This window comes from Betta splendens, chromosome 19 (assembly GCF_900634795.4).
Source record: "Betta splendens chromosome 19, fBetSpl5.4, whole genome shotgun sequence".
Lineage (NCBI taxonomy): Eukaryota > Metazoa > Chordata > Actinopteri > Anabantiformes > Osphronemidae > Betta > Betta splendens.
Window position 1 is genome coordinate 3,462,252 of NC_040898.2, and position 24,959 is coordinate 3,487,210.

The 24,959-nt window shown below is 38.9% G+C and overlaps 3 protein-coding genes across 4 annotated transcripts; 2 read left to right on the forward strand and 1 right to left on the reverse strand.

The window, feature by feature from the left end:
• Nucleotides 1–6,439: 6,439 nt before the first annotated feature.
• On the reverse strand, nucleotides 6,440–17,693 carry LOC114845918 (cytochrome b-c1 complex subunit 2, mitochondrial). Of its 2 annotated transcripts, none has more exons than XM_055504587.1 (14): nucleotides 17,551–17,693; nucleotides 16,540–16,623; nucleotides 15,839–15,988; nucleotides 14,951–15,015; nucleotides 14,805–14,861; nucleotides 14,439–14,563; nucleotides 9,168–9,265; nucleotides 9,036–9,093; nucleotides 8,808–8,903; nucleotides 8,517–8,716; nucleotides 8,280–8,360; nucleotides 8,106–8,158; nucleotides 6,822–6,975; nucleotides 6,440–6,724 (listed from the first exon to the last, which is right to left on the reverse strand). In XM_055504587.1, exons 1-14 carry the CDS (start codon nucleotides 17,581–17,583, stop codon nucleotides 6,641–6,643), a joined length of 1,338 nt encoding a protein of 445 aa, XP_055360562.1. In that variant the 5' UTR covers nucleotides 17,584–17,693; the 3' UTR covers nucleotides 6,440–6,640. The 2 variants fall into 2 exon arrangements, with proteins under 2 accessions (XP_055360562.1, XP_028990342.1); XM_029134509.3 differs by having other exon boundaries at nucleotides 8,106–8,182.
• An 807-nt stretch (nucleotides 17,694–18,500) lies between these two features.
• Nucleotides 18,501–19,664, forward strand: LOC114845923 (NHP2-like protein 1). Its single transcript, XM_029134519.3, has 3 exons — nucleotides 18,501–18,724; nucleotides 18,869–18,989; nucleotides 19,213–19,664. The coding sequence occupies exons 1-3, from the start codon at nucleotides 18,722–18,724 to the stop codon at nucleotides 19,473–19,475; spliced, it is 387 nt and encodes a 128-aa protein (XP_028990352.1). The 5' UTR covers nucleotides 18,501–18,721; the 3' UTR covers nucleotides 19,476–19,664.
• A 145-nt stretch (nucleotides 19,665–19,809) lies between these two features.
• On the forward strand, nucleotides 19,810–24,799 carry crym (crystallin, mu). Its single transcript, XM_029134517.3, has 8 exons — nucleotides 19,810–21,317; nucleotides 21,402–21,552; nucleotides 21,960–22,022; nucleotides 22,129–22,230; nucleotides 23,584–23,767; nucleotides 23,853–23,974; nucleotides 24,065–24,149; nucleotides 24,243–24,799. Exons 1-8 carry the CDS (start codon nucleotides 21,151–21,153, stop codon nucleotides 24,314–24,316), a joined length of 948 nt encoding a protein of 315 aa, XP_028990350.1. The 5' UTR covers nucleotides 19,810–21,150; the 3' UTR covers nucleotides 24,317–24,799.
• Nucleotides 24,800–24,959: the final 160 nt, after the last annotated feature.

Consider the following 24,959-nt stretch of genomic DNA (forward strand, 5'->3'; position numbering starts at 1 on the left):
GAGACACTTTGTATTTGTGTGTTTTTTCTCAGGAACATGTGTGTAGATTTATGGTCTGTGATTTACTGACGCAGCTTCAGGCAGCGCTTGGCTCACACCTTTAGCTGAACACTCAACGCAGCCTCGCCTCAGTGCTTGTGTGTGCACAGCAAAGGTTTCCCTTCTCACGTCTCCTCACTTCCGGTGAGTCTTCTATTTACTGTAGATGGAGGGTCGTCTGTCAGATCCAGGACCTTCCAGTGCAGTGGCTGGAGTGGATTCAAGTTGCTTTCTCTGCAACCTTCACAGCTGTGTGGGTCGTTAGAAGGACCTGAAAGGGACCTTTCCACCATTTGGAGTTCCAAAGCTTCCTCCTTAACTCCTTCTTGATCACCCAGTCCCCTGGTTTGATGGTGTGCAGTGGTCCTGTCACCTGTTTGGGCAGGGCTGCTTTCACCTGCTGGGAGATTTGAGAAAGAACAGAAGAAATTTCCCCCCTGTGGGACTAATAAAGGTCTATCTAATCTAACCCAATCTAAGATAAGATCACTGCTGATTTTAGCTTTAATTGCTCATCTGGGAATTATCTCTGTCAAGAGCGCTTTATTGACTACATGGCTGGGAAACCCATTTTGACCACATATCAACAATCACTAAACAATACTTTTTACCTTCTGCTGGCGTTAGTTCAATGAAATCTAACATTAAATGCTTGAACGCCTTTTCCGGTGGTGGGTGAGCTGCCAGTGGTTTTGCCGCCATTTTACCTGGATTGTGCTGAGCAAATATCATGCATAATTCACAGTATTTTTGCGCATAAATTGAAAATCCTTTTGTGTACCAATGTTTTGTGAGAACTTCTAACATTCCCCCTTTTGACACGTGGTCCAGCCTATGTGTCAACTTCGCAAAGTGAGTGTTTTGGTAGGCATGGCTTGCCATCAGGCCCATACCAGACTGGAACCATTCATCTGTCAGAGTCTGCGTTCCTGTGAAGTAGAAAATGCCTGAAGCCCAGGAAGAGATGAGGGAGGGGAGGGTTGGAGGGAGGATAAGAGACAGGGATCAGAGGGGAGGGGTAGCCGGGAAGCTGCCTTCGTGGCTGCATCTGGGGTCAGTGCCCACCATGTGTGCAGGGCACTTACAAACAGCAATAGCCGTAGGTAACAGAAAAGCGTCCAGCAAATCAGCAACCTTATCATAATGTAAGATAGGTTTGCCATCAGACTTCAAAAACTTTCTGTGCTTCCACAGAGCACATGTGTGACGTCAAAAGCATCCTTGGAGTCCGTGTAGATGGTAAAAGGACTTTCTTTCTGCTACTTTATAGGCTTCAGTCAATGCGATCAACTCTGCAGCCTGAGCAGAGTAGTGGCCTGGTAAAGCGCCAGACTTCAAAATGGCATGAGAAGTGCAGACTGCATAACCAACCTGAGATGTCCCAGTACCAAGGTCCCTGGAGGCGGAGCCATCAACAAAAAGGACATCAGATTTAGGTGTTGGCACTTCAGACGAATCTGGGCATGGAGTGCAAACCTGGTTCAGAACTGAAACACAGTTGTGAGGCTCACCATCGTCAGGGCCTGGAAGAAGAGTGGATGGATTTAGCATATTGCACCTCTTGACAGTAATGTTTGGCATGTCAAACAAGATTGTGTTGTATCTAAGCCATCGGGCTGTAAAAAGTTGTGATGTTTTTTGTTCCAAAGGGATCAAAGACACAGCATGAGGACCCAACAAGGTGATGTCAGAGTACCCTACAATGTCACGTGAAGCCAGCATGCTTTTCTCTGCCACAGCCACTGCTCGTAAACACAGTGGAAGTCCAGCAGCAACTGGGTCAACCTTAGCAGAAAAATAGGCTATAGGGCGTAAACGCCCTCCGTGATGCTGTAGAAGAACAGAGGTCATACAACCTGATTTATCATCCACTGTCTGGGTCTTGTAGGGTCAGGCAGACCCAAAGTAGGAGCGGACTGAACAAGTTTGAGGTAGGTGAACGCCTGCACAGCCTCAGATGTCCACATAAGAGAAGAAGTGGACGCGGAAGGTGTCTGCATCAGAGCTCTGAGTGGAGCTTTAAAGACGCCACAGTTAGGAATGAAGTTCCTACAATAAGAACACATGCCTAAAAAGGACATCATCTGTTTATGCGTGCACGGTTTAGACAAGTTTTGAATCGCTTCAGCTCTTCAAATTTTTCTGTACATTTGTGCAAACGAGTACAAGATTTATAATTATTACTGCGCAATAACCCTCCCAATGACCTCATACTCACTCTACCTGTACTGTACTGCAATGTACTGTGCCAACACGAACTGTTGTGTTGCTGTATTCTCTAAATCTGCACTTGCTGTTGTGTGAAGTAATTAAAGGTTTTTCTCATCTTATTTTATCTTATCTTATTTTCGGCGGTAATAACATGACATACAAACTGTAATTTGGACAGGCTTGCTTTATGGCCTGTGGCATGCATGTGTTGCAACAGCTTGATTGTATCAGTTGTACAAACTTCCTGATCCTCACTACTGATCATCAGGTCTTCAATGTACTATAGTAGGGCGGTGCCTGGAGACAAAACAAGATCATCCAAGATTTCTTTTTGCGCCATATTGTAGATTGTGGGACTTTCTGAATATCCCTGACACAATCTGGTAAATGTGTAAAATTTTCTATTGAATTTAAAGGCCAACCAGAACTGACTGTTTTCATGAACAGACACACTAAAAAAGCATAGGAAAAATCGATCACTGAAAAAAATCTAACCTTAGAGGGAACCTGAGAAAGAATAGTGTAAGGGTTCGGTATAGTAGGCGCGTGTGGTTGGACTGTCGCATTTACTGCTTGCAGATCCTGGACAAACCTCCATTCTGCTGGAGTCCTCACGGGAGAGTTGTCACATGCGATGATGACTCCTGCTTTCAAAAGAGAGTTAAACATCGGTGTTATTCCTTCAGTAGCTTCTCTCTTTAAAGGATATTGCTGTTTGCATAGCCTGTAGTCTACCTACATCATATTTGTGTGTGGCCCATAGGGAAGCAGGAACTTTCTGTAAGGCTGGAAACTGCATCAGAGTGTCCTTTGACAAAAACACGTGATGTGGAGTGTGGGTGAAATGCTGAGGTACCAAGTGCACTGTGTGCTGTGCATGAAAGGTAGACTGAAAAAGTTTCTTATAAGCATGCAAAGTAGGAGAATACGTCACATGGAGGTCAGAAGTCACTTGCCAGTCTCCAACCCGTTAACATCTGTCCACGAAAGAACCCATGTCTTGCCATCTGTCTCCATCATGTTATGCGATGAATCTCAGCTCTGTACTCTGGGTCTGTACTCCTGGCAGAAAGCCAGTAGATTGGCACCAAATGTCTTTCCTCATATGGTAATGTCTGGGAGAATTTGGGCAAAGTCAGCTATGTCAGCACTAGTCCATGGCCTGTGTACTAACATGCTTCCTTCAGGGCCGGCAACTTGGGCAAGCTGATTTCTGGAGCTACTGGTGTGTTGTTCCTCAGGGTATGGACACTGGTAGTTGCAGAGGCAGCACTCGTAGTAGCGGTTGGTGCAGGGGCAGAGGCTGTAACAGCAGATGATTGAGTTATATGTTTAATAATATAGATAATATAGATCTTTCAACAACATTAAGGTTCGAGCACTGCTCTCAGAAACAAATGGTTTGATTCCGATGCTAAGGATTGTGGTTCGAGTCCTGATTATGGCAGCTATAGTAACGTATAATTAAATATCTTTTGCATGAAAGTATTAAGAATATATGCAAAACAGGCATTTAGATTTATTCACCTATGCATTCACCTTCTCAGCCTCTTCTATCTCTTTTCAATGCTTAAGCTACTTCAGCAGTTCTTCAACAATATATTCAGCTGGGAAGCGTTTACTTTTGGTAATGCCTTTTCTAGTTATAGTTAGGGGTTCCTCCTTACGTTTTTCTGCATCCAACTACTCCCGTATACTTTCAGCTACAGTAACCATTCCAAATATCAAAATGTTCAGCTTTTTTAAGGAAAAGTGTGCTTTTATTTTTCTCATTCATATGTTTCATATTTTTCTAGTTATTATGCTTGTTTTCCCATAGAAATGAATGGAAACAACTTCTGAAAACCTTTTCAGCTTTAACTACTTCTGCATACTTTAAGATACAGACACTATTTAAACTAGAAAATGGACATTAAACTATTCAACTATTATTCTATTGTTTAGTCTTTTAATATCTTTAATACTTTCTGAGTTATAGCAATTTTATCATAGGGTAGTTTTTGAGGAATTCCCAGCTTTTCTATTAGTGTGTATTGCATGAGCTAGAGGGCGTGATGTCAGTGTTGAATGTTAGAGCATGTTTTTTTAGACAGAACTTTTCTCTTTAACTCGTCACTACAGCCACAGTTTCCACTCTCTGAACATAATGTTTTCATTTGTTTGATAATATAGTCTTAGGTATATATATAGGTTAAAAATAATAATTTTTATTTGAAATAATAATTTAAATATAATATAATATATATAATTAATCATTTTTAATCCTCAAACTTTGCTCTCGTCAAAGAATCCTCCACTTGCAGCAATTAGCTCATTGCAGGCCTTTGGCATTCTGGATGTTAATTTGTTGAGGTAATCTGGTAATCTGGGCTTTCTGACACAATGAGCGGACACATTGTACCATTACTCCACTGCAGTGACAGTTGCTGGAAATGGGCCTCTATACACCTAAGTAAATATTGCAGCAAAATCATACATTTGCAAAAATATTGCAAAATCAGACATTCGCAGCTGATGTTTACATGTGATGTAAACAGTGTATTTCTGAATCTTTCATTGCAAAAAAGGCCTTTCTGTCAAAAATAAGGACATTTCTAAGTGGCCACAAACTTTTGAACGGTAGTGTCTTGGTTCCCCATCTGGAGAAACCTTTTTCAGCTTCGTCGTCTCTCAGCCCTGTTAACCTATAATTGATTGATAATATTGTATTAGAATGTTAACCTTTCCATCAGGTCGACCTTTAAACTATTACAACCTTCAGCTTTTTGTGTGCTAAGCACATACAATTCATTTCAAAATAAAAGTACCAATCTAAGTCTTTAACCTAATAGCATTATTTGTGCCTTTTAATGCGTAATTGTGACCAATTAGGGAGACTATTTTATAAGTTTGAAATTAAGCATGCACACCTATTCTAAATCCTAAAAGCAGCAATTCATATCTTTAGCTTTAATGGCATAATTTGTGCCTTTAAATGTGTAATTGTAACTACATAATGAGACTATCTTATAGTTTACGTATTAAGCCTGCACACTCATAATCCTTTGTAATTAAAAGCACCAATCCAGATCCTTTTAACTAAAATTAGCAATATTTCTATTTTTAACTGGTTTATTATGACTAGTTATTAAATCTCTTGTTCTGTTTATCAATTGTCTTCACATGCGTCCACCATATTCTTTCGAAATAAAAGCACCTATCCTGATTTTTAGCAATTGCCCACACCTGGATGTAAAACTTTAACCTTTATAGCAACGTTTCTGGATTTGACCGGTTGAACATGACTACGAATGTATAGTTTAGTAATTACCCACACATGCCAGTCAAAGCACCAATCAAAATCGATAGCTTCACTGGTACTGTTTCTGCTTTTGACTGGTTAATTACCATCAATTATCTGCAGATGCTTCCTTCAAAGCTCCAACTTTTCTCAACTTAAAATTCTACTACTTCCTCTGCATACTTTCAGGTGTATTGAATATTTTCACAACTTTGAGCTATTCTTTCAGTTTTGTTATTTTTAGGAAGGCTATTTAAAAGTTATGGCCTTTTGAAACCTAAATAACCAGTTGTAGTCATCTGGCAGACAGACACAGCACCGGTGACCCAGCAGCACACAGGCCTGTCTGACGGTGGAGAAATAACGCTATTTCTATTCTGCTCGTCAGAAAAGCCTCAGCGGCGCTTGGCAGCCACAAAGCTACCACCGCCATTCTGTCTGTTTGCTGAAGTTGCAGCAGTGGACTCTGATTCTTGTTCATGTTCTTATTCCTATCTATGGATGCACACGGACGGCAAACGCAGCTCGTGCTCTGTTCAAATCTTCACATTACCAGGATAAATCGGAGTAACAGGCTCTTCAAAATGGCACAGGGACAACAGAAACTGTGTATTCCGCAAACAGAGTTTTTCTGAAATAAAATCCTGTCACACGTGTATCACACTAAAGAGCCTAAACACAATAAACATGGCAAAGGAGGCACTTTCTGTGAATAGTTTGCCTTTTCACATGGCCTCCATTTGTTAAACAGCAGTTGATTTATTATGAAGACTGAATGATAAAAACAAATTATTAAGCAGGCGTAATTTAAAATTCCAAGTCTAGTTCAATCAGATTTTAAGTGTCAAATAACTCCAATCAGGGTATATTATAGTAGTACTGGAACAAACACAAAAGCCACTGCCTTAATCTCCACAAGGTGATTATATTTATTCATCAGCTATACAGTTAAGTGGAAAATAATCAACATCTGAATGTATATTGTTAAACCTTTTAATAACCTGTAGTGTTGTCTCATACAGTAACTCTGGAAAATGTTTTTTTTCTCCATTTTTATTTCGTAGTCAAAATAAATTGTGACAGCGACAGTATGAGGTGATGAGGACATCTTTAGATTTCATCCATGAAGGGTGTTTTATAGAGGTTGCCACTAGATGCCATGGCCTTCTTTCCAGAAATAAATTTCTTGGCAGCCTGGAATTAAATAAAGTTAGTTCATTTTTTTAAACAATAGGTTGACTTGTCCTGGTCTGAATAGTAACAGAGCACTGAAAACAAACATGGGTCTTACATTGGCAATGTCAGACAGAGAGATGTTGTCAATCTTTTTGGACATTTCCTCGGGGGATTGGTAGGATCCATCTGCAAGAGCCTGAGTGCCGATGGCTTCTAGAAAACCATCTGATGTCTCCAGAGCCATGAGGAAGTGCCCCTTTAGCTGGGTCCTGTAGCAGGAAATCAAAACAAATTCACCACAAGCCACAACATATCTAATCAGGGAAAAAGTTATCAGTCATCCAGGTGTGGTTGTCTGGAAGTTGAGCCATGGCAACTGGATTTCTTTCTATCTAAAAAGAAGATAGTCTATACTATCTACTACAGTCTATACTTCTTTCTATCTAAAAAGGTCATTTCTGGGGGAATTTACATTCATACATTTTCAAAACACACCATTTTCAAAGAAACACACACATTTTCTGAACTATCTGGTGAACTCCTTTAGAAATCAAATTTAAAAAAAAAGGTTCTTTACTCAGTCACCACAGCTTGAGCTCAATTAGAAAACAATTACCAGTTGAAAACCAGCTGCTGAGTGTGAGCAGAATTTAATGCACAATAATCAGATTCTTCAACAGATAGATAAAAGCCATTTAAGTTTTGAACAGTGTATTCACTGAGAAATGAAAGAACAGGAAGGAGGAGAAGAAGAAGAACAAAAAGGAAGGGCAGGGACACGATCAGTCTCAAATGAAACTGGAGATACTGTAGTTGTACTGTAGTTGGCCATGTCATTGTCCATGGTGATTGAGGGAGGCTGGACATTTTACCCTCGCCTCCATCATCAGAAGCTTTAGGGAGGAAAACTGGTGGGTATCCTTACAGTAAGGCTGCTCTGTACAGTAACTTTAGAGTGCAGACACTGTGGAACTCTAATGTTACTGTAGAGAAGCCTCACTATGTTGTTTGTTGGATGATACCATTGTGAGTGGTTAAGAAACAACCTGAGGTTTTCTAACATTGTTCTGCTGCATACCTGGCACTTTTTGGGTTCATTTTGGTGGTACATACTGTAGTGTTAGACTATGTTATAGTTTGTGTTAATTAATTTTGACCTGAAAATAGGATGTTTGGAGAATTAGGTGAGATGTTATGATTTTTTTTACTGTTGTGATAATACAAGGCACAGTTCAAAGTAATGTGTTTAAGCAATCAAGAGTAACTGTAAAACAAAGACGATTTTCTTTTAAGGATAAGAAACTCTCAATGTTTCTTGCACAAACAATTCATCTTACCCACATAATTTTTCACCAATAATCTCATCGTGCTTCCATTTATTTGTATTTATATTACTTACTTGGCCCGAGTGAGGTCGACGGCTGTGACTCCACCATCAGCAACAGCCTTCACCTGAGCAAGAGCAGCCTTAATTACCTTGTAAAACACGAGAAAACAAAGAGGTCACCAGCTGGATGCTGGTTTTGGTTAACAGTTAATGCTTCTGTCATTTATTATCAAATATTATACTAACATCACCAGCAGCTGCAGCTTGGGAAATGGTGTAGACCCCAAACAGACCAGAGTCAGAGTAGCTTGTATTAAAAGCACTGACCTGTTAAGGAGTTGCAGACATGTTATAAATATAATTTTTAGTGAGAAAATTGTATTCTTGTCCTGTCCTAGTCAAACCTAAGTGGTTTACATAAAAACACACTGTCCTGCAGGTGCATTCACACATTTTCTTCACAAACTGGTAATAATAACGCACATCAAAAGGGTCAGTGGTTGCCTTGGCAACACCCTGAACAAGTCTGCTCGCGGCACTGGATCCCCTCTTAACATGTGGACCGGCTCCTAATAAATGCTGCAACACACTGTAGGTCAGAGCCTCGTTGGTGCCCGCCGCTGCTGACTGGCTCACTATAACTGAGTGGACCAGATTGCTGCTGCTGGGCAGGCGGATTTCACCTGGAGAGGGTAAAATAGGATGAGACAGTGATCGGTATAAATCCTTCAGTGCTGATGAGGGTAAATTTGTAATAGTATTTATTAATCTGACCTCCTCGATACTGAGCTTTGGCCCCTGTAGTGCCCACTCCACTGCGTATGTTCAGAAATTGCTCTCCCACTTGCTTCAGCACAGTGTGATCAACACCTGGGAGAAACACAAATGTTGCTGATTATGTTTCCTAGACATTTAGATTCATGAGTTTTAACCTGTATGTTACTCTTATTTTTGTTTTACATTACAGTGGTGGTCATATCAATAAGTTATAATGACTCTCACCAATTCCAATGAGAGCCATTCTTGAACTTGTGAAATTGTTCTGAACAAACTGATGCAGCTGAAGGAGACACAACCATCTTAGACAAGAACACACACCAACAGACAATATTAACAACCTACAAAAATACTTACATGTTCAGAATGGATATTACCAACCATATGGTCTGGACAGTACAAGGAGTTAGAGAGGGAATTTTTGTAGGATGCTAAATGCAGACCTTCAATCAGAGCTGAAAGAAAAAAAGAATGATTATGAGTTGCAAAAACCTGTGTTGTAGATATTCTTTTATATGAAGAGAGTCTCAAAAAAACATTTCCCTAAATTTAATTTCCTTCCGTTACCACCTTGATTTATAAAAAAATCAAAGCAATAAAACAAGTTGTAACAACTTCTAGATGATACTTTAAGACCAAGTGTCAAATATAAAAAACAACATTTCAACATATTGTTAACCCTGTACAGAATATAATTAATTACAGTCCACACAAGTCTTTTGATTTCCATATTCTGGATCTATTATAATGACCTTGTTTTTGGTGCTCTTTTAAATCCATAAAGTGCAATGGTGTAGTCTAAATCTTCGGTTTTCTAAAGATTTAATTATGAGATTTCAACGCCACATCCCTATTAGACCTGCTCTGTTCAAGTTGTTATGATGTTGTTCTTTTGTGACATAGTTGTTGGGGTACTATATGCTCAGAATGTAGATTTTAAACCTTCAACAAACATCCACTGTGGGCTACATGTTACTCTGAAAACCTGATTGGAGTTACCACAAACAAAGGGCCAGAAAAATACAGTATATTCCATTCAGCATTCAGAGTAAAATAAGGCCCCTCACCTCAGGTCAGACCTAGGTGCGACTTCATTTCAACCTGGGATCCTAACAGTGGATTGGAGAATAATATTAATGTTTTGTTGATGCTGTATGTTCATTAATCTATATGGCAAGAGAAAAGAAACAATTAGAAAAGAAACTGTTCAAGTGGCAATGTTGCCAGGGTGTGGCAATAACCTTTTTTTGTTAAATAAATTAACAATTTATGACAATATTAAAAACAGACACTCACAGACAGCTGCGTTTAGTAGAGCAAACTAAATTACAGAAATGATTTCCATTAGAAAATGCACAGTGAATGCTTCCATGCTGAATGTACAGTATTCCTGAAGAATTGCCGAAAGTACTGTAGCTGAAACATTTGAAACATCAAAATAGCTCAAGCATGTAAAGCACAGATGAATGTATCTGAAGAGAATTAGGAGTTGTTTAAACAGAGCTGAATATTTGCATAAGAAGCTGAAGAAATTGAATTTTAAATGGTGGAAACGTGAAAAAGATTTGCTGAAATCAAAGAACTGCTGAAAATTAAGGAAGTGTGTAAAGGTTTGCTTAATTTAATCAAATATAGCTAAATGTATCAAAATTGCTAAATATTGTTATTAAATAGTTTTAAATTTCAAGAGCTAAATGAATAGCTCAACATTTTGGAAATATTTAATACAGCTGAAATTTGCTACTCGTTAGAGAGGGAGTTTTTCCTCTCCACTGTTGCTGTCAAATTAAAGGCTTGCTGTATGTGGGATCTGTTGGGTTTAGTTGTGTCTTAAACCTTACTTTGTAAAGTGCCTTTAGATAACTTTGTTATGATTTGGCACTATATAAATAAAATAAAAATTGAAATGAATTAAGTAGTCATAAATTGAAAAAAATTGAAAAAGTTTAGATTAGTGCTTTTATTCTGAAAGGATTTGGAGAAGGTGTGTGGGCAATTGCTAAACTGTAAAATAGCCTTATCAATTAGCAGTCATTAGTCTGAGGAAATCAATGTAGTTATATTAAGAACTGAATGCATAAACATGCCTTCAATGGGTATTAAAACTAGATCTCCTACTCCTGAGTCAAGGACTTAAACCATTGAGCTATAGGATATGAGTGGTGAATGAAGAAAAAGCTGAAGCAGTTGAAAGATTTTCTACAAAAGCTAATGATTTTGACGTATGCTTTAATTCTGAAAGGATTTGAACGATGTGAGTGCTTAACTGCTAAAGTTAAAACAGTGTCAGTAACTACCCAGTCAAAAGCAGAAAACATGCTAATAAGCAATTTGATTGCTTTTATTGTGAAAAGATTTTGAGGGAGGGAGTGTGGGTTTTCCTCAGTGTCCTGTAGCTGCAGCTTCTCTACGTACAATGTTAGACAAAGTGGCTCCTCCTCTGAAGAAGGAAGTGATTCAGAGGAGGTTGGCGCCATGGTATAACTCAGAAATCAGCAGCCTAAATCAAAGGACCCGACAACTAGAAAGATATTGGCGTTCTATCAAAATAAATGTAAACTGCATTGCATGGAAGGACAGTCTATTAATATATAAAAAAGCACTTTATGCTGCTAGAAAAACATATTGTTCCTCCTGAATTGAGGAAAACAAAAACCCCAGGTTTCTTTTCAGCACTGTAGCCAAGCTGAGTAAGGAACAGCATGGTGGTTTAAATCCTATTTGTTGAACAGATTCCAGTTTGTTCCGATTAATGACAAATCCTCCATATGCCTCCCTGAACAGAATGTGACTATCACAGTCATATTGGCAGACATCCAACAGAGAGTCTCAGGTATAAAACCGGCACCCGTTCCTACTGGCTAAAGAAGCTCACTGCAATCCATGAGCACAAATGAACCAGCTGGTAATGGTGCTAATGGATGGGACCCACCCTGAATGGCTAACCGAAGGGCGAACAATCCTGATAATGAAGGATCCCTCAAAGGGTACAGTCCTATCCAACTACCGGCCAATAACCTGTCTCTCCACAACATGGAAGCTCATGTCAGGCATCATCGCAGCTAAGATAAGTGGGCACATGGGTCAATACATGAGCGAAGCACAGAAGGGCATTGGTAAGGATACCAGAGGAGCCAAACACCAACTCCTGGTAGACAGAACAGTCGCCCAAAATTGCAGAGTGCGAGGCACCAACCTGTGCACAGCCTGGATCGACTACAAGAAAGCCTATGACTCAATGCCGCACACATGGATCACTGAATGCTTGGAGCTGTACAACATCAATAGAACTCTAAGGGCCTTTATTGCAAACTCGATGAGGTTGTGGAGAACCACCCTTGAAACCAATGGGAAGCCACTTGCCCAAGTATCCATCAAATGGGGCATATACCAAGGAGATGCACTGTCCCCACTGCTGTTCTGCATGGGTCTGAACCCTCTCAGCCAAATAATAAACAAGACTGGCTATAGATATTGACTCCGGGACGGGGCCACCATAAGTCACCTCCTCTACATGGATGACATCAAGCTGTACGCCAAGAGTGAGCGAGACATCGACTCGCTGATCCACACCACCAGGATCTACAGCTCGGACATCGGGATGTCATTCGGACTCGAAAAATGTGGGAAGATGGTGACAAAGAGAGGCAAGGTAATCCACACAGAAGGGGTCTCACTCCCAGAAGGAAGAATAGCAGACATTGAGGACAATTACAAGTACCTTGGAATAACACAGGCAAACGGCAACCTTGAACAGGCAACAAGGAATGCGGCAACAGCCAAATACCTCCAACGAGTAAGGCAAATCCTAAGAAGCCAGCTCAATGGCAAGAACAAATCCCAGGCAATAAACAGCTACGCCCTGCCAGTGATCAGATACCCTGCGGGAATAATAAGGTGGCCAAAGGAAGAGATACAGACCACAGATGTTAAGACACGAAAGCTCCTCACCATGCATGGAGGGTTCCACCCCAAATCCAGCACCCTGAGACTGTACGCTAGCCGCAAGGAAGGAGGCCGAGGACTAGTGAGCGTGAGAGCCACTATCCAGGATGAAACATCCAAGATCCATAAGTACATCAAGGATAAGGCCCCGACAGATGACGTGCTGAGTGAATGTCTCAGGCAGTGGAGAACAGAGGATGAGATGCTGGAAGAGGGACCATCATGGGAGGACAAGCCCTTGCACGGGATGTACCACCGGAACATAACTGAAGTGGCTGATCTCAACAAATCCTACCAATGGCTTGAAAGGGCTGGGCTGAAGGACAGCACAGAGGCACTCATCCTGGCTGCACAGGAGCAGGCCCTGAGCACCAGAGCCATAGAGGCCCAGATCTACCACACCAGACAAGACCCAAGGTGTAGACTGTGCAAAGAGGCCCCTGAGACGGTCCAGCACATAACTGCAGGGTGTAAGATGCTGGCAGGGAAAGCATACATGGAACGCCATAACCAAGTGGCTGGCATATATTTATTATATAAATATATATATTCTATAAATATATATATATATAAATATATATATAAATATATATATATATATATATATATATATATATATATATATATATATATATATATATATATATATATATATATATCTATACTATATATATATATATATATATATCTATATATATATATATATTTATTATATATACTATCTATATATATATATATATGCTTCTCCCCCGCTCCTGTTGTTGTGCTTTTCTCTCTCTCTCTCTCTCCCCTCACCCCAACTAGTCAAGGCAGATGGCCGTCCACATTCAGCCTGGTTCTGCTAGAGTTTTCTTCCTCGTTAGAGAGGGAGTTTTTCCTCTCCACTGTTGCTGTAAATTGTAATTAATTGCTTGCTGTATGTGAGATCTGTTGGGTTTAGTTGTGTAAGGTCTTAAAACCTTACCTTGTACACTGCCTTGATATAACCTTGTTGTGATTTGGCGCTATATAAATAAAAATCTAATTGAAAAATAAAAAATTACAAATCCTCTTTACTTGGTTGCTGTCATGCTCCTCCCAATGCACCTCACCAGTGCACACGTAAAGCGTGTCTTCACTCGCGCTGCTTTATTTGTTTCCTCTCCTTGTGTCCTTCGCAAGTTTGAGTCCCTAAAAACTGCCAATTAAGAATCTAAGTTTTTTATAATAAAGTGTCACAGATTCAGTGAGTATTGTCAAGTACATAATTTCAGTTAACGTATTTTATGTGAAACACCAACTGAGTCTGTTTAAAAATTATTACATTTGGAAAAAATGTTGCTGAAATCTTCTGATTGTTATGCCAGCCTTATGATTAAATGAATTTGAGAAGTTTCCTTGATTTGGGTCACGGCTTGTCATTAAGGGGTGATGGTGGGTCCCGAAGCCAGACCAGTTATGAACCACTGTTTTAGAGTAAACACCTAGCCCAGATGCCAATCAGCAGAGCATCCATCTCACTTCTGACACCCAAACTGACAGTTACTTAGGAGCTTGTAAACCACTTTTAGATGACTCTTATGAATAAATACAATCAACAGATCAACCAGATATCTAACATTGTAATTTTAGTTAAAATAAATCTTCGTCCGTAGTGGTAAAAGGAAGCATAGAACTGTCAACTTTGAAACAGATGTTACCCACCTATCTGAGCATTCTGTGCAGCTTGGGCCTTGTCTGTTTTCACTCTGGCTGTAAGGTCTGACACTTCCCATGGCCTGAACTCTTGGGCTGTTGTCACATTAATCAAATACTCCATCACTGTGTCACTGCATAATGAAAGGAGATAAATGTGTTAGTAAATGGACTGCTAGTACTATGCAATCATCCTAGAAACCCAGTCCACACATCACACTGTAATTTTTTTTGTCTCACTTTAGATTAAGTTCCAAACACATGACAAATGATATTTCCATGGTTATCCTATAACATATGATATAAATGCATACTTAGTACAGTCCACAAAAATTGAAGCATCTTAATGATGTATCATTTTGTTTAAAGACTCACATGTCATCCCTCAAGCAGTCAACAGTGTAGACCATGTTCTCTCTGGATGCAGTTACACTGCAGAGAAAAAAAGATATTCAAGTGAGAACAGGAAATCTGTGATTAAAAACTTTGTTTCCATGTAAACGTTTGAGGTAGTTACTGACCTCAGAGTTCCTCCCACTGCCTCGATACCATAGCATATCTTAAAAGCAGAAGCACCTTTGGTCGTCTGGAAATTTACAAATGCAAGTAACATTAAATAAAAACAAAATAGCAATATTCATGTTCTGAGTACTACTCCAAAGAGCTGAAATTATAATTAATTTTATTTATAATTAATAATTAATTCATCAACATTACACATGTAATACAAGACATAAAAATCATAGTCATTCTGCATGCTTTCCAGCATTGCACATTTAATTCAAAAAACACTGCACCAGTTTTTAAAACCCAGAGGTTGAGAATCCAATACTGACTCGCCAATACTAATTTTAAAAAGCAGAGCAATAATTCAATACTCCAACTGCAAGCAATTCTCACATCTGAACATCTGAAAATATCTATTTCTTCCTGTAAGATTGTCTAAAATTAAGTAAATTTCTTTTTTTTCCATTTTCAGATCTTTACACAGATGGCCTACTATACTACATTATATACTTAAACAATGAACCTGGAGTGCCATAGTAAACAATAATAGAATAAAATGGGCAGCAGTGGTTCAAGAGGTAGCGCAATTCCTGGTATTCTGTCATGTGCCAAAGTGTCCTTAGGTAAGGCATCATGCGGGTCAGCATAAGCTGATAGCAGCTCTACCACCAGTGTATAAATGTGTGAGTGTTTGGGTGAATGTGAATGCAGTGATAAAATTATTCAGTACCACTCATTTAGAAAAGTACTATACATGTGCAGGACCACTTACCATTTAAAATTGACTTAAACTTAAAGGGTAGCGAAATGGAAGAAGGTAATGTCTAATTATTTTATGTGTGAGTTTTATGAAATTCACACGAATGTTGTAACAAACAGAAGTGAACAGTCTCACTTCATACCAGGTTAGAGGCCAATCGGAGGACGTGGGTGACCCCCTGCTTGTCAGGGGTCTCGTAACGGCAGCCAGCCTTAATGAAGACGCCAATCTTGGAAGCTGGGGAATAGTTCTCCAGTGAGGCAATCACCAATCCACTGGGCAGTCTTGTCACCTAAACAGAATACATACCAGTATGGCCTACAATTTCATAAATTGAGTGAAATATTGCATTCTACACAGAATATAAAACAGAATGCACAAAGTATGGTTCAATGCTAAAATCATCGTCCTCTTAGATCATTTAAACTTACAGTTAGATCACAAAATAAGGTGCAAGGTGTGTTTTCATCCTGTAAATCTTATATGTAACTTTTTTATATATATACTTTTTTATTTTTTTTCCACATTTATTGTGTATAGACCCGTGCAACTGAAGTACAACTGTCCTTTTTACGCCACCACATACATCATCACATCCTAGAGATGTCCAACATGAGCCCTCCTGCTCAACACGCCGTCAATCATTTGAAGTGGAAGCGTCACAGAGTAGTGACTCAAACAAGTTCAGAATTACAGATGTCTGTAATGTATTTCTGACTAGTCAAAACTATAAATGAAGATATCAGCAAATACATTTTGAGTAGTCACAATTTCAATTAAAAAACATATTTTAATTGTCCAGGTCCAAGGGTTGGACTTTATATGGGAGCTAAATTGCCTTACCTGCACATTCTGTGAGTGAAATCTCACATGTTTGGTGGCCCCAAGGAACTCCACCTTACAGGACTGGACCATGTAAAGCCGAGTCTGGAAAAGAAAACATGGGAAGGCATGCCGCGGTCTTTCACATAAAATAAAATATTTAAATGGTTATTGATGTTAGATTTTCATGACATACAACTGCAAAAATTTGATTACACTTTTGTAGTAGTTTTCTGCATAGATTAAGCCTAAAATGGGATCTGATCCTTACCAAAGTCAAAAATATTTATTTAAACAGTCTGGTAATGTGGCTACTATCCAACAAAACTGGCATAAGAAAAAAAACACCCATTTTAAGAACACAATGCAGAATGCTTATAATCAGCATTCATGTTCTTGAATTGGTGCCACTTCACTAAATGAAAAAGAAACCATAAACTAAACAAATTATTGTTATTGTGTCATGATATCCATGGCGGGACACCAGAGACAGTTGTTGCCAATGCTTGTTGTTATTTTTATCAACTTAGAAATAGTTCGTTTTAATCACATTTCATCACCACTTTATGCAGGAAAAACAGGATATTATAGACAATGCAATTACTTGTTATACAACTGTTCATAGTAACAAAACAGGAACATTTTTTTAAATAACAATGTAAATGTGTTACAATTATTACAGATCTCCGTGCAAACAAGTTCTGTTTAAGTACTTGTTACAGAGAGATTAAAATCTACTCTTCAAAACGTTTGTTTTCAAGAGTAAAAGTACTGAAACCCTACGTGCTTATGAAAAACATCAGAACCACACCACACGGAACAGCAACCAAATTAGTGAATTTCCAAATGAGTTCCTGTCCAGCACTTAGGTTCACCATTAATTTTAAACATTTTACTTGTGTTTAGTTTTTAATCTGCCTTTGGGTGACTTCTCCTTTATTTGTTTAGATAAACCTTTTACACAGATAAGCAAAAAAAATAATATGGCTTTGTGTACACCTGTTCTGTATGTCACATATGCAACATCCTTACCCATAACTGACTTATTCCCCGTATTCCTATCATCTCTCCTTCTCTCCTTCTGACAGGACAAGGTATGGCCGACTTGAAAGTGTCCTACCCAGAACGCAGAGCGCGCAGGCTCTTCTTCCTCCTCTTCTAATATGACAGAGGGCATTCAACAATAATGGCCATTACCGCCATCTACTGGGCTGGGGTTTCAACTAGTGTGAATCAATCAGAATAGGCAGACACCGAAAGACTAAATTTTAATTATTAATTTATTAAAAAATTTAAAATACTTTGTCATTATCACATTTTATCACCACTTTATGCCGGAAAATAGGATAGAATAGGATATTTTAATACAACTGTACATATTTACAAAACATTTCACAAATAACAATGTTACGTAAGTGTAACATATTTACATTGTCTTTATTTTTCAGCATTCTGAATTAAGTGCAGGCTTTTAATAAGATGTTTCTTAAGAGGCTTCATAAAAGTTTATATAGACATGAAAATAATAAAAAATAACTTAGGTGAGGCTTTTGTTAAATGTAATCAAATGTTGTTAAAGAAGTTTAAAGAGAACAGATTTTGGCAGTTTCATTTGCATTAAATTGGTTCGAGGAAGTCAAGCTTGCAAAAGTCTTAATAGATTCAAGTAAAATTTAGGATGCAGTAATTGAGATATTAAGTACCCTGTACAGTATTTGAGGGAAAGTATGAAAAAAGCAGCAAAAAAACATTGATCTAAACATAGAATAAACATATAGAATATGGGAGACATATCATTTTGTTATCACTATCGCTGTGTGTGTGTGTGTGTGTGTGTGTGTGTGTGTGTGTGTGTGTGTGTGTGTGTGTGTGTGTGTGTGTGTGTGTGTGTGTGTGTGTATACTTGGAAGGTGGCGGTAATGCGCCTAAACGTTGTTCGCTACCCCCCCCCCCAAAAAAAGAAGAAGAACCATTTCCTCCTCGTGAGGGAAGTAGCAGTTGCGCATGTGCATCAGCTCAAACACGAGATAAATGTTTCTAGAGCCCACGCGTAGTTGATTTCCAGATACAAAATAGCGGGTTAAAATTTAACACGTAAACTATACCTCGGTTTTTGTTACTTTTAGAAACGCAGGAGAAAAAACTCCTCCGTGAAGCATTTCGCCGAGAGGGAAAATCGAAAAATCAAAAAGCCGAATTAAAAATGGTGAGTGCTGGCTTTGGTTGTATCTAGCAAAGCTAATTGCTAACAGTAACTAGACCGTAGAGCTACCTTATTTTAATTTATAATCAATGGACTTTCTTGTGTCTTCTCTGTGAGATTTCTACAATGTATTGTCTTCATTTTCAGACTGAAGCTCAAGTGAATCCTAAGGCCTACCCCCTGGCCGACGCCACGCTGACCAAAACCATCCTAGACCTTGTGCAGCAAGCCGCAAATTATAAGCAGTTGAGGAAGGGTGCTAATGAAGGTGAGGAATTTTGATTTGCTAAACTTGTAGGCTGTCTTGTAACAATACGTGAGTTAACAAGTTAATCAACACATTGAACGCTTTAACATTGTTCAAATTACCCATTCAACTTTAACAAACCTTTTCTGTTTTTCACTACTGCTACTGGTGTAGAATGTGTTTATTGTAGAAATAAAAAAAATGTGTTGTACTGACTATGATCATCTCCTCCTCCTCCTCCCAGCCACTAAAACCCTGAACAGAGGCATTGCTGAGTTTATTGTGATGGCGGCTGATGCTGAACCATTGGAGATCATCCTTCATCTGCCATTGCTCTGTGAGGACAAAAATGTCCCATATGTGTTTGTCCGCTCCAAGCAGGCTTTGGGCCGGGCCTGTGGGGTGTCCCGTCCCGTCATTGCTACCTCAGTCACCATTAAGGAGGGGTCCCAGCTCAAACCACAGATTCAGTCTGTTCAAATGGCTATTGAGAGACTCCTAGTGTAAACTTTGTTGTTGCTGTTGCACTGTAGTGCAGCATTAAGTTTTCTTTGAGAGAGCAATTTCCAAATAAATTCATGTCTTTTTATAAAAATACAGTCACTCGTGGATAGCAGTTTTATTTAGGACAGAGTTCATTTTGGTATAAGTTTGCTATCATTTAATTTGATTCTTAATAAAACTTTATTAGCCTAAGCATTGTACTTTTTTTGTGCACACATCTACCTTTTAGGGTGGTTTTAATTTTCTTTTTACTGACCAGCTCCTTTAACTTGCTGAAATCTACAGTAGGAAACCTGTGAAGGGTTATTTAAGTTTAATCGAGGCTCTGGACCCAGCCCTTCTTATATTCACCTTGTTGCCTAGGTCCATAAATGTCAGGTAGGTCCGTTTTGGTAAATGACATTGCACTGTTCCTGTAGTTTCTAGACAGTTTATTGGAATGAGTTCATGCAGAAAAAAAGGAGTTGAGATGATTTGTGTCAAACACTTTTCATTAGGGCAATTATCTTTTCTATGCTAAAAATAAGTCGTCTGTTTTCTCAAATTTGCTAAAATAAATTTTGTCTGGTGGGTGACCCTTATGTTTGAGAGAGCAGGGGGGTATCCAGAATAAGACATTAAGATGAGATTTTCCAGAGTTTTCTCAATGAGTTAGTACAGACACAGACTTGCAGAACCAGTGTTTGCCTGTATGTCACTAAAATGTAGTTACAGTATAAAAGGTAAATCGTTATACATCTCAGTAACTGTAAATTCAGTTTTCTTCAATCTGATTTTGTGCAATTTAGTTTGGGCTAAATGAATGCAGGAAAAGAGTTTAATTACACAGGAAACACGGAATAAATGTCCACGGTAAATAGACTGATCTTAATTCAGCCTGCTTTTGTGCGACCAGGTCAAGGATATGTTCAACCATGTGGAAAATCCTGGTTTGATGCCTTACCACCCCTGGTACTGTTTCTTTTGCAGTCTAACTGGCATTGCAAAAAGTAAAATTATTTTAAATTATGGAGTAAAAGTTCATAGCAGAAGAAAAACTCAGGTTGCATAGACTAGTTAACAAAAACAAACCAACCCCGTTAGGTGCGTGTAAACAGACAGCAATTCAACAATTCTGACCAATTATGTACTTTTACTGAATCTTGTGCGATAATGTGTTACGCGTTGCATATGTTGAGTGCTTTTATTTTGACAGGTAAGAACGGTGACAGTGGTTGTGCAAAGATGTGCAATTTCATTGGTTTTAAGTGTAAAAATGAATAAAGGAGTTTCATTCAAATAACCGAGCCAAATATATCTCCTTAGTCCATAACAGTTCTATGCAGATAGAATAGCTTTGTCTTTTATTGCACTACCCTAAAGGTGTGCTTTTTTAAGTTGTTTTAGTACATAACGTGTAAGTCAGAAATACCACAGTTTTAAAGCGACATGATTTCCCTTTTGACAAACTAATCCCGGTCATAGCTGTCTCTTCTTATCCCGGATTCGCACACTTGCGACGGAATAAACCAGGATGTGTTTACTAGCATAGGCCAAGTTAGGGCCTTTTACTTCCTGGATATCTTAATTCTACTTTGGCGTAATACCGCTCAGAACTGCGGCTCAACTCGCCAACTCGCTCAGTCGTCGCTTAGAACTTTGAACTAGAGTCGCACCTGTAACTAACAGAAGCCGCGCCATGGCCGCACCTCCTGTTATCATATGGGAAAACGAAGTCCAGAAGCTAATGTCGTACAGTGAGCTGGTCCCGTGCCTCGAGGATGCGTTGGGGAAGTTTTCCCGACGAGATAGCGCTGACGTTATTCAGCCTGTGCGGACCACCGTGGTCCTACAGAAGCAAAACGGGTAGGCCTGCAGGTCACTGGAATGTAGTTATAGTATAAAAGACCGTTCATTTAAAAACCAAGTAACAATATGTAACTGTCACAGCTTCATGGGACTGATGCCCACATACATGGAGAATGACGGGGTCTTGTGCACGAAACTCGTGTGTTTCTACAAAAGACAGGATGGCTCCACTTTGCCTTCCACTCAAGCCACAGTAGTGCTGCTGGATCCAGAGTATGGGAACGTGAAAGCAGTAAGTAAAGCAGAGGCATGAGAGCTAGGACGACCCGACAAGTGGTTAACATGATGGTGAGTGATTGCGTTAGCCACTGACACAGGCACTGTTTGTGTTCGTGTGTTACACACACACAAAACTAAATTTATAAAACAAAAGGTTCACATAAAAAAACATGATTAGGAAAAAAATAGCCCCCTTCCTGAACTTTCATTTATGTCTTGATTCCAATAAATATTGTTTTTAAAAAAAACAAACAAAAAGAAGTAGCATTTTAATTCATAAAGGTCATCTAACAAAAGTAACTGACAAATGGTAACCATATATGATGTTTATGTTGCTTGTAATCAAGATGAAATACACATACCACCATACGCGCTGTAGTTTCAACAGCTTTGAATTATTTTTATGTTAAAAACATGCAGGTACTTGATGGAGATGTCATCACAGACGCAAGGACAGCTGCAGTCTCTGCAATCTCTGCTAAGGTACAGTATTTTTTGTAGACATGTATTTACAGTTTGCATACCTTTGTTTTATGCTGATGCTCCTTAAGTGACACTTGTGGTTCAGGCTAGTGTTTCTGTCATGCAGCTTCTGATGCGTCCTAAAGCAGAGGTGCTAGCCATCCTGGGTACCGGCAGACAGGCACTGAGCCATTATAACATCTTCAATGAAATGTTTTCATTTAAAGAGGTACAAACCTTGTGAATACAGTTCTATCTATTATTTCATGCCCATCAACACAGTATATACAGGCAAACCCAAAATTATTCGTACCCCTGACAAATTATTGTTATTGGGTTTTTTTTATTCAACCAGCAAGTTTTTTTGACTAAGAATGATGCATGCTTCTCTTAAAAGATAATGAGAAAATGTACAGAAGAAGAAAAATATTACTCATCTTTTACTTAGGAGACCCTCCATCGTGACAGGGAGCTAATCGCTAAAGATGAATGAGCCAAAATACCAGTGGAGACATACAAGAAGCTGGTCAGCAATTATAAGAAGAGCTTGTTAGCTGTAATAGCCAATGTAGGATTTTCTATTGATTATTGAGAAGTTATGATTAGCCCTGGCCAATTGGGTCAGTTGGTTAGAGCTTGGTGCTGGTGATGCCAAGGTCACAGGTGTAAATCTAGCCACAGGATTCCAGAGGGGGTCAGTAAGGGCATCCAGCATGAAAACGGGCCAATAACAACCATACGAGTCATTCGCTGTGGTGACCCCTGATGGGAAAAGCTGAAAGGAGAAGATTGTGAAGGGTTTTGTTAAAATGTAAAAAAAAGATATAAGTACTATTTTTCTCCACAAGGTGCCTCTTCAATGTTTTTGCCTGTGTCATTTCTGACCCCCCAAAAAAATCTTGCTGGTTATATGAAAGTGAATTTGCCACGGGCATGAATAATTTTGGGCTCTACTGTAGTTGTCAAAGGACTAAGGATGACCTGGAGATAATCACAGTAAAAACAAGGTTTATAATGTAAACCACTGTTTTCTACTATGTTGACTTAGGGCAAACTAAATATTGCCAAAAACTGACCTCCTTTTTGCTGTTTCAGTTTTCTGACCTCTCTGACTTGAGAAAAAGACATTAAATAGGATTGCAAAAGGTGGAGTAAAGTACAGTCATAAACTAAAACTACTCTACATGTTAATTTTCCCAGGGGATGTAATTGAATGATCGATACACCTACATTGGTTTTATGGTAAATATAAAAGTGGAGCCAGCAGTTCAACTCAGCATGAAAATTATATATGAATCATGCCTTGTCTTTCCGACCAAAAGTAGCATAAATAAACTCAGCTTTGTCCACTGTCAACATTTCTAGTCTTTATGCAAATCAGCTGGTTAGAGCTACATGTAATGCACACATGATAACATGATACACGTATTTCTCAAAAAGGTATATTTCTTGTCTTTATATAAGCTTCACCCATGCAATTTTATCCATATTCAAAACAAACATGAAATTAGTTTTACCAAGGATCATCATGTTTTCTTCTGTAATCTATTTACTACTACTACTATACTACTCTTCACCACAGGTGCGCATATGGAGCCGAACATTAGAAGGAGTGGAAAGGTTTCGGCAATCGGTCAGTGGTCCCCTGACAGCATGTGTCTCAGTGGAGGAGGCCATAAAGGAAGCAGATGTCATAGTGACAGCAACAAAATGCACAGAGCCAGTGCTCTTTGGTCAGTGGGTCAAACCAGGGGCCCACGTGGTAGGTAAGGAGAAATAATAGGGTGAAAATATGTACAAATTGTTGTTGATATGGAAAATGTCCAGATAGAATTGTTTGTTGCTGAGCAGCAGTGGGAGCGTGCAGACCAGACTGGCGAGAGCTTGATGATGTGCTGATGAAAGAGGCAGTGGTGTATGTTGACAGCAGGGAGGGAGCAATGACAGAGTCTGGTGATGTCATCCTCTCTGGGGTCAGTTTGTCATTGCTTTATGTTACTTCATAGCTGAGCTATGTATTTTTAGCTAGTTTACAAACTCTAACTGTGGGCCTTCTGTTTCAGGCGCATGTGTTTGCAGAGCTTGGAGATGTTATTAATGGAACGAAACATGCGTACAGAGAGAAAACGACTGTGTTCAAATCCCTTGGTAAAAACTATACTTCTGAATCCTTAGCATGTTTCCCAGGTTTCCCATTTCAACAGCATTTTTATTGTTTCATTGTATTTGTTGTTTTAACAGGAATGGGAGTTGAAGATGCTGCCACTGCTAATCTGGTGTTTAAAAAGTGGCAAAAGAAAGCCGGTCAACTGTAAAGCATCCAAGTTCATTTCACTGCTAATCACATGTTTGTCAGAGTCCAAGCATAAGACGACATTCCTCCATCCAAATGAAGGAGTTAATTCAAGTATTAGATAACACAATGATGTATGACTGCACTGATCAATCTGCTAAAATATGCTGTGCACAAATGCTTAGAATATATGTTGTCTACAAAATTATAATGACTTAATAACCAATAGCAACACATGCTTTTTTAATTAATTTAATTGCTTGTTTAAAAACATCTGCATATTACATGTGAAAATTAAACCAAACTGCAAGAAAAAAGTATGATCATGCACTACGTCTGCCACTGTAATGTTAATAGATTGAGTTGCACTCCTTTCCTACACTCAAGTATTTGTTCGTTGCTCATTTCAAAATGAACAGCATCTGTAGAAGAATTATTGCTCATCATTACAACCTTCATGACAGTAATATGACCATAATATATTGAATAAAAAGCCTGAAGCACACCTTCACATGCTCATATTATGCTATTCATTAAAACCTAGTGACATGACCAACTGTTTCATGTCATAAGCTCTAAGGAACAAAATTTTGTAAGTACCTGTTTAATGCTTGTTCATTGTATATACTTATTAACTTTAACTGCTAAAAGACTTCGTATAAATT